This window comes from Sceloporus undulatus, chromosome 6 (assembly GCF_019175285.1).
Source record: "Sceloporus undulatus isolate JIND9_A2432 ecotype Alabama chromosome 6, SceUnd_v1.1, whole genome shotgun sequence".
NCBI classification, from domain to species: domain Eukaryota; kingdom Metazoa; phylum Chordata; class Lepidosauria; order Squamata; family Phrynosomatidae; genus Sceloporus; species Sceloporus undulatus.
The window spans coordinates 106,968,755-106,977,954 of NC_056527.1; the positions used below are offsets into that span (position 1 = coordinate 106,968,755).

At 43.4% G+C, this 9,200-nt stretch overlaps 1 protein-coding gene across 1 annotated transcript; it reads right to left on the minus strand.

Moving 5' to 3' along the window:
- Positions 1–800: 800 nt before the first annotated feature.
- On the minus strand, positions 801–4,427 carry RPL28 (ribosomal protein L28). The gene is made up of 5 exons (XM_042477224.1): positions 4,280–4,427; positions 2,843–2,934; positions 2,510–2,633; positions 1,601–1,719; positions 801–937 (listed from the first exon to the last, which is right to left on the minus strand). Exons 1-5 carry the CDS (start codon positions 4,380–4,382, stop codon positions 848–850), a joined length of 528 nt encoding a protein of 175 aa, XP_042333158.1. The 5' UTR covers positions 4,383–4,427; the 3' UTR covers positions 801–847.
- Positions 4,428–9,200: the final 4,773 nt, after the last annotated feature.

Consider the following 9,200-nt stretch of genomic DNA (forward strand, 5'->3'; position numbering starts at 1 on the left):
CTGCCACCTATTGGTTGCAGAGGTAATTAAACAATTATTCTGAGATACCCCAAAGGACAACAGATGGAAACAGTATGTAGTACTTAATTTCCAGTTACACCACAACCAAAGTACTATAGCACCACAATCTAGAAACATGGTACAGTATTTTGGTCTTTTCTTCAGAGGGAGTTAGAAAGAGATCTAACATTGCCTTAGAACCGTTTAAATACAGTATCCACAAAAGCTCACATTTTTGAGAACCTTGTTTTGTCTTTAAAGCAAGTTTGTAGGTCTTACAATCAAAAGACTCATAGGCTGCATCTGCACTGCAGAATTAATGCCGTTTGACATTACTTTAACTGCCACAGCTCAATGCTATGGAATTCTGGGATTTCAGTTGAAGTTGTAACAAATGGGATTAATTCTGATGTGGCAGCAGGAAAAGGATCCCTCCTCGATGCAAGATCTCCAGCTAAAGCAGCCATAGCAGGAAGCTGTCCGGTCTCTTCTGAAGATGTGCAGAGGAGACCCCACTGCTTCTCCAGGCAATTGATTCCATTGTCAACCCTCTCTTAATGAATCTGTATCTTGTAGCACCTTTGAGATTAAGTATGCAAAGAAAGTTGTAGTATTAGCGTTTGTAGACTTGGTCTACTTCTTCAGATGCATGGAGTGAACTACTTTCCAGTTATATGATGCCAATTGTAGAATTTTTTTTGGGGGGGGGGGTCATGTCCTCAAGCAAAATGGTAACTGAAAATGTTTTCTTGGGGAAGAGAAAAATCCCTTTCAATGATTTATTAACACCACTGAGCCACTTTGTACTCCAATTATGATCCTTTATTATGTAATCTGGGAACGATGTTTATGGAGCTTTAGTAGCCCTGGTCCGCTTCTTCTTCACCACCACTGGCTTCTGGCTGCGTAGAATCGCACTGGCACGACGCAAGGCAGCCTAGAAAAGAGAGATATAGGAAGAAAAGTGAATGAAGAGAGCCTTGGGTGGGCTTTGCAGTCCTAATTTTCTCATTTGCTGACAAATTGTCTCCACGTCACCCTCTAACTTCTAGCATGTGGAAATGATATAAAAATTTTCAAGCATACCAAATCATTCTGCACTTAACTATAGGGCCAGGTATTCAAAGCTATACTACCTTCTCTTCCCTATCCTCACCTCTTCCCAAGATGAGCCAGTGGTTGAATGGAAGTCCTCTACACCAGTGCTTCTTAAGCTATTTTATGTGTAAAACCAGTAGTCCCACTGCTGATGCCCACTGAGTACAATCGTATCTTTATTTCTTTGAAACTTTCTAGGGACCAACACTTTGAATACCTTTGCAATTTTCAATATACTGCTATAATTTAAGCTGTTATATAGGAGTGCCTTTTGACAATTATACCACTCCCTGAACATTCATCTACATAAATACAAACACCTTGTTTCTTATTCCCAAATGCAAGTATTCTATCTTTCTTGCATGACAAGTAATCTTCCTTTGCCTTTTAATGATTTAAACTTTAAAGGTCATGAGCATGGAAGCTATTGTTCTTGATACTTGTGGAGTCTAGATATATAAAGCACACCTACAAAATGAGAAAACAGATAGCTTTGCTTTACCATGCGCAGGTCCTTGCGGTAGTTGTTCTTGCGGATGATGTGGCGCAGACTGCTGAGAGTGGCGCGTGCATTTTTGTTGATAGTGATCTTCTCGTAGGAAGTGGCTGGCTTCCGCTGGCCTGCAAGGAGAAAGAGAAGAGAGTAAAATACAGTAGCAGAAGACTCTTTGATATCTTAATATCAAGTTTAAAATTTAATTTTGGGGGGTTATGGTATAACTGTAGTACCTTTAGCTTCACCCACTCACTCTGTCATTTCAATTTTAAGTTGAGGAAAAACTGATTCAGTAAAACTGGCTGAATTTTAAGGAGGTATGCGAGTCTGTGGGCATTGACAACTTATAACATTTATTTTGACCTGTCATTGTTACTGATTGAGAAGCAAGAGGTTTTAGCTAATCTAACATGACTGCCTGCAGTACAACAACCCTGAATAAACAAGAGAGAGACTTTTCCACAGAAAAATATAGCATCAGAAAACCTCCCAGAGCTCTACATAGGACCTCCCAGAAATTCAATGGAGGCTTTCATGCTGAAAGTTGTGGTTCTCATGCTCTAAATACTTTTAATATAATGTATTTTACTCTCCAAATCTATTATTTCCAGGAATTGGAAATATAATGGCTAGAAGGTAAATAGACTTGGAATAGGCAGACAGTGTGGAAAACAAGCTGGTTAAACATTCCACTTTGGTGGCCACAAATCTAATCAGCTCTCTCTGGCTTCTACATACTGTTTTTACGTGCCACTGTAATAACTTGAAACACGCTTTATTCACCACCTCCTTACACCATCAATATCCTAAAAATTAATTTAAAAAAAATCAACTGAACTTTTTAATGTCTGCCTCGGACCCTCATTTCAACTTGGAATCCAATTGAGGATCTTGCTTTAATATGAGCTAAGTCACCTGCACGCTTCTTGAGGACTACAACAATGCCTTTCCCATCAGCAGCTGGCTCCACCCCGACAGTCTTGCGATGGATCAGCCCATTGTAGCGGAAGGAGTTGCGGGCTTTAAGGTTGTTTGGTTCCTTTGAAAACAGAAGAAGATAACCCTTATCTCCTAAGGTTCAGAACAAGAATACGGAGCATGGAAATAGGGCTTTTTTCCTTCAAAGGGAAAATGAAAAACACAAAAGGAAATGAGGTGCTAAGAATACAAGGCAGCTGAATACTTGGGTAAGAAATGACACTTTCAGCAAAGGACACTAGAAGTCAAGGGAAAGGAGCTATGTCTCACCGTGCTGTATGTTTGCTTGTTCCTTTTGATAAGGAAACTTGAGCAATTGCGAACGATCATCCACTGAAGATGGGCAGACATTGTGCAGAGTCCTGGACAAGAAAAATCCAAGCAATCATTCATTATTTCAATGTGTATATTTTACCTAATCTTAAAAGCTGGTGGCTAAGTAAGATGGTTCTGGGACAGTGCTGATCCCTGACAAGTTTCCAAAGGCACACCTATCATAGGCTTTTCTTGGCAAGTTTCTTCAGAGGGGTCTTGCCATTGCCATCCTCTGAGGCTGAGAGAGTGTGACTTATCCCAAGCCACTTAGTGTGTTACATGATAGGCCTGGGAATCAAACCCCGGTCTCCAGAGCTGCAGCCCAACATTCAAACCACTAGGCCACACTCTCTGTCCCATTAGATAAACAGAATTGCCTTTCCCACAGTATCAGATGGCCTGAGAACCAACAAACCGGAGGGAGAGACGTACCAAAGTTTGGGAATGTGTCTCCTCTACGGTTCAAAACACACCACAGAAATAATCCAGTTTGAGACAGCTTTAACTGCCCTGGCTCAATGCTAGGGAACTCTGGGAACTGTAGTTTTGTGTGAGACATTTATCCTTCTCTATAGGAGAGATAGAGTGCTACAATAAACTACAATTCCCAGGATTCCCTAGCACTGAGCCAGAGCAGTTAAAGCAGTCTCAAACTGGATCATTTCCCAGTGTGTTCTGGACCTATATCCACAGTCCCTCTAAGAGCAGAGTGACCAGATGTCCTATAGCCACAAAGGTGTGGCAGAATGGTTAAAGTCCATAATCTTACTAATGCCCAGGAGCTGAAGGTTATTATTGTGCTGAAATGTACCAGAGCAAAGTTTGTGATTTGAGGCCATGTCAAATGATCTGCTTTGGGATGTAAACAACGTGGAAACGGCTCCTAACTTATGATTGTAACCCAAATAAAAGGAAGCGCTGCATAAACAGTTTGAGGGCAATGAAACAAAACATACAGATAAAAGACCGACGGATGGCTAACTCAAGAGGGAGGGAGGCGTATGTTGCGATATCCAACGCTGATTTCTGGTCAGAGTTCTGGGTTTAAAACAATCAATGATCTATAACAAGGAAGAGGGAAAGAAAGGCGCCGCAAAATGTAGGGCAGCCCAAGAAAAGGGCGTTATCCAATATAAAAAGCAGGAAACACTCGCGTAAATGTGGATCCATGCTTAAAATGGAGGCCATGTCCTGGGAAAAGAGGGCCCCGATCATCCCGGGTAAAGAAGGGGGAATGGAGGGACATGGCTGGCAACGCTTTCCAAGCCCCTGACCCCAGATCTATGTCGGAGGAGGACAGGGCAGCCCTGGATCTGCCTTCCTGCCCCGCAATCCTCCTCCTCCTCCTCCTCCTCAATCCGCCGGATAAGAACAGCCAGGAAGCCGCCCTACCTCCCCAGACACGCGGCCTGCGCTTCGCTCTCTCTCTGTCTCCTGCTTCAGCCGCGACCGGAAACGGAAAAGGGGGAGCCGGCTCAGTGAGAGGGGGTTTCATAGTCCTCCCGGCCACGCCCACTTCGTGTATCCGCCGCGCCTTCCGCTCCGCGGCCCAGAGCGACCTGCAACTCTATGGTCGCTACTTCCGGTGTGCCCTTGAACGGGGTTTCCCTCAGTGCGGCCCAAAGCAGGCAGAAGGGAGAAATAAATAAATACATAAATAAATCCTTTAGGTCCAAAACACACTGCAGAAACAATCCAGTTTAGGCCGCTGTAACTGCCCTGGCTCAGTGCTACGGAATTCTGGGAACTAGTTTTGGGAGATATTTAGGCTCCTCTGTCAGAGAGAGCACTGGTGCCACAATGAACTACACTTCCCAGGATTCCCTAGCACGGAACCAGGGTAGTTAAAGTGGTCTCAAACTGGATTATTTCTGCACTCTGTTTGGGACCTAAAGCGATGATGATGATGATGATGATGATGATAATAATAATAATAAATAACAACAACAACTTTATATATGTAATATATAATAGTAGTCACTAGGACTGCATCCGCACTAATCCAATTTGACACCGTTTTAACCGCCATGGCTCCGTGCTATGGAATACTGGGAATTGTAGTTTGTTGTGGCACCAGAGCTCTCTGACAGAGGAGAAGAAATCTCTCACAAAACTTCAAGTGCCGTAGCATGTATTCCATAACATGGTGCCATTGAGGTTAAAATTATTTCAATGTGGATTATTTCTACTGTGCGGATGCAGTCTCAGGCGAGAATAGTGCAGTGGTTCATAAAAGTAAGGTTTTTTTGGACTCCAACTCCCAGAATTCATGACTATGGCTATACAGTAGCGGGGGGACTCTGCGAGACGTGCTGCAAAGCTTCCTGGGAATTGTAGTTCTTAGTTCTCGGCACAGCGGAGAACAATGGCGGCTTTGGTTTCGGTCATAATCGGACGTTTTCGGAAGTGGTCGGCTTGCCTCGGATGAATTCGGCTTGCTTCGGAAAGGCCGAGCTGGGATCGTTCCTCAGGGGAGGGGGTGTCCCCTTCTCTCTCACTTCGGAAATGCTCGGGTCCGGCTTCGGGTATTTCCGTATGAGGCCAAGAAGGCTTCAGAAAAGAGAGATGCCGACGGCCGAGCAATGAATCGCGAGCCATCGGAAACTCTCGGAAACTCTCGGGCTATGGCTTCATCTCTGCTACAGAAATAACCCAATTTGACAACACTTTTAACTGCTGTGGCTTCATCCTATGGAATCCTGGGAATTCTAGTTTCTTTTTAGCACCACAGCTCTCTGACAGGGAAGGCTAAAAACTAAACCTCACAAAACTGAAATTCCCAGAGTTCCATAGCACTGGGAATTAAAAGTGGTGTGGCCTAGTGGTCTAAGCATTGGACTATTGACTCTGGAGACTAGGGTTCGAATCCTGCCTCAGCTATGTAAACCGACTGGGTGACTCAGAGCAAGTCACTCTCTTTTGGCCTCAGAGGATAATGGCAAAATATACATTACATATTCCCCCATTCCCTCCCTCCCTTAAAATAGAATTAAACAAGTTACAGTTAAAACATGTTAAAAGCAAATAACAATAAATAAGCCAAAGCGACTTAGACAAAAAATATCCATACAAGAGAATAATACAGTCATGTTTAATTATATCCCAAACTCTCCCTAACGATCCCATACACAATAAAATACAATTAAATTATTAAAACAATTACTTTATTAAAAGCAGGGCAATTATCAAATGAATAGATCACAGAACCATCCTGGAGGACTTAAAAATGCCTAGAGAAGTGTTTTCTCTAGGAATCTCTAGGTCCTCCAATGTGATGACTCTATGGTCAACTTCCAGCATAGTCATGCTGGAGGACCTAAGATTCCTAGAGAGAACATAATCAATTAAATCCACAAATAATTAAATCCTCAAAAGTCAAAACTGCAAATATAGAGGGCTGACTGTACTGTATCTCTCTGTGATCGACAGAAAAGAGGGAGATGGGTCGGGGATAGGGTCTGTTTTATCCTACACAGTTATAACATTCTGATACCATTTCAGTGACCACAACATTACCATATGGATTCCTGCAATACAGTATATAGATTTGTGTCACCTTGTGAAGCTACAAATCCCAGGATTCTGTAGGATACAGTGATGGTCGTTGAAGTGATATGAAACTGCCTAAAATATACACTCATACTTCCATATTCGTGGCTTTGATATTTGCGGATTTGATTATTCACAAATTTGATTGATATGTTCTCTCTAGGAATATCTAGCCCCTCCAGTGCAACTCTATGGTCAAATTTAACTACAAGTTTCACTGAAAGACCTAGAGATTCCTAGAGAGAACACTCTGCTAGGCATTTGTAGCTCCTCCAGCGCAGTTCTATGGTCAATGTATGTTGGACGTTGACCACAGAGTTGCTTTGGAGGACCTAGAGATTCCTAGAGAGGTGTACTCTCAGATAAAAACATAACATTTTTGTTGTTTGCAGTTTTTCCATATTCACGGGGGTCTTGTGCCCTGAACCCTAGCGAATAAGGAGGGACAAGTGTAGTGTGAAATGCATTTCCAAGTGTCCTTTAGCGTCTCAACAAGCATAACCTTCTCAGCTCTCATGAATTTCTTATCATACAGTCCATCCTCTGTATCCACCGATTCAAGTATCCACAGGTTGATATATGTATGTATGTATGTATGTAGACAAGGGACACCATTTTACTATGCTATTGTATTCAATGGGGCTTGAGTATCCATCGATTGTGGCATTAATGGAGGGTCCCGGACCCAAATCCTCATCGGGTTCCAAGGGCCCACTGTATTTCTTATTCCCCGAGGGCATAAGATCAGTTAATAATAGGATATTGTTCCTCAACATCTTCCCACATATATAACCTCTGAAGAAACAGCGTCTGCTTTCTCGCCTCATCTTAAATTGCCAAAAACTCCCCACGACGCATACCAATTTGTTTTCTTTAAGAAATCCTTCCCAGTTCCAAGTACAGCAGTGATTTATTTTCTTGTCTCACTTCTCTTCTGCCTCCCAGATGTTTTGTATTTATTTTCTAAAAAATGCCACCGGAGTGTGACTTGCTTTATCTCTCTTTGCGTGTGTGTAATCTTTCACACCTCCCAATGACTTCCTTTGTGCTCCTTGGGTGTCTCACACTCTCCCCCTCTATTTCCCATTTATTTTATCCTTCCAGCTAGCCTTTCTTCACATCGATTCCCCCCTCTCCATTTAAAAAAAAGAAATAAACACAACACACTTCCCCCTCATAACTCTTCGGAGCTAATTTCACACTTGCATCTTCAGTGTTCACTCTGTAAATTGCTTTTTATCCTTTTCTAAGACAAGCCCTGATGGGGACCAGACCAGATCTGGAAGGGACATAAAGGAGAGGACCCTTTGCTGAAACACACGCTCTCCATCAGTCTTTTGATACCAGCTGCATTGGTAAGATATGAATAATAGAATCATAGAATCGTAGAGTTGGAAGAGACTACAAGAGCCATCCAGTCCAACCCCATTCTGCCATGCAGGAAATACAAATCAAAGCATCCCCGACAGATTGCCATCCAGCCTCTGCTTAAAGACCTCCAAGGAAGGAGACTCCACTATACTCCAAGGAAGGAGTTTGTTCCACTGTTGAACAGCCCTTACTGTCAGGATGTTCTTCCTAATGTTGAACTGGAATCTCTTTTCCTGGAGCTTGCATCCATTGCTCCGGGTCCTAGTCTCTGGAGCAGCAGAAAACAAGCTTGCACCCTCCTCAATATTACATCCCTTCAAATAGTTAAACAGGGCTATCATATCACCTCTTAATCTTCTCTTCTCCAGGCTAAACATCCCCAGCTCACTTAGTTTTTCCTCATAGGGCATGGTTTCCAGACCCGTCACCATTTTAGTCGCCCTTCTTTGGACATATGGTGGGTGTTCCTAATTCCTTAGAGCCACTGTGGCATAGCGGTTGGACTCATGAACTATAAGACTCTGGAGGTACCAGGGTTCGATTCCCAGCTTGGCCACAAAAACCAGAATGGAGTAGTAAGGGTTTGAGTGTTGGTCTATGACTCTGGAGACCAGGGTTCGATTCCCGGCTTGGCGATGAAACCCACTGGGTTACCTTGGTCGAGTCACACGCTGTCAGCCTCAGGGGAAGGCCATGGCAAACCTCCTCTGAACAAGTCTTGCCAAGAAAACCCCATGACAGATTTGCCTTAGGGTCGCCATAAATTGGGAATGACTTGAAGATGCACACGCGCGTGCGCGTGCGCGCACACACACACACACACAAATGGAATCCTAGGTTTTGTAATTTGGTGAAGCATTAGAGCTCTCTGGTTGAGAACTGTAAATATCTTGGCTTCACAAAACTGCAAATCTCAGGATTCCACAGGTTGGAACCATAGTGGTTAAAGAGGAATCATAGTGCTATAATTGTGTGGTGTGAAAGGGCCCCTGATATACCTTAGCATCCAATGTCCTATGACCCACAACTGGCAGCCTTTGATGGGAAGAGAGGAAACTGAAAAATAGGCCTTTGAGGACCAGCAGTCAGGGCTGCCCACTTTTACCCCACTTTCTCATCTGCATTTCTGTGACACTCAGGACTGAAGGCGCATCTACACTGTAGAAATAATGCAGCTTGGCACCACTTTACCTGCCACAGCTCCATCCTACAGAAATCTGGGATTTGTAGTTTTGTGGGGCACCATAACTCTCTGACAGTGAAGGCTTTGTAAAACTACAGATCCCAGGACTCCATGAGATGGATGGAGCTCCAGCACTTGAAGTGAGTTCAGCCTGCATTATTTCTATAGTGTAGATGCACCCTGGGAGTGCACACATATATATTTTTGAGA

Coding starts and splice junctions, on each gene's coding strand:
- RPL28 (XM_042477224.1), bottom strand. CDS start 4,382: ATGAAACCCCCTCTCACTGAGCCGGCTCCCCCTTTTCCGTTTCCGGTC. Junction 2,634..2,842: donor ACAAGCAAACATACAGCACG/GTGAGACATAGC, acceptor CTGTTTTCAAAG/GAACCAAACAACCTTAAAGC. Junction 938..1,600: donor ACCGCAAGGACCTGCGCATG/GTAAAGCAAAGC, acceptor TCTCTTTTCTAG/GCTGCCTTGCGTCGTGCCAG.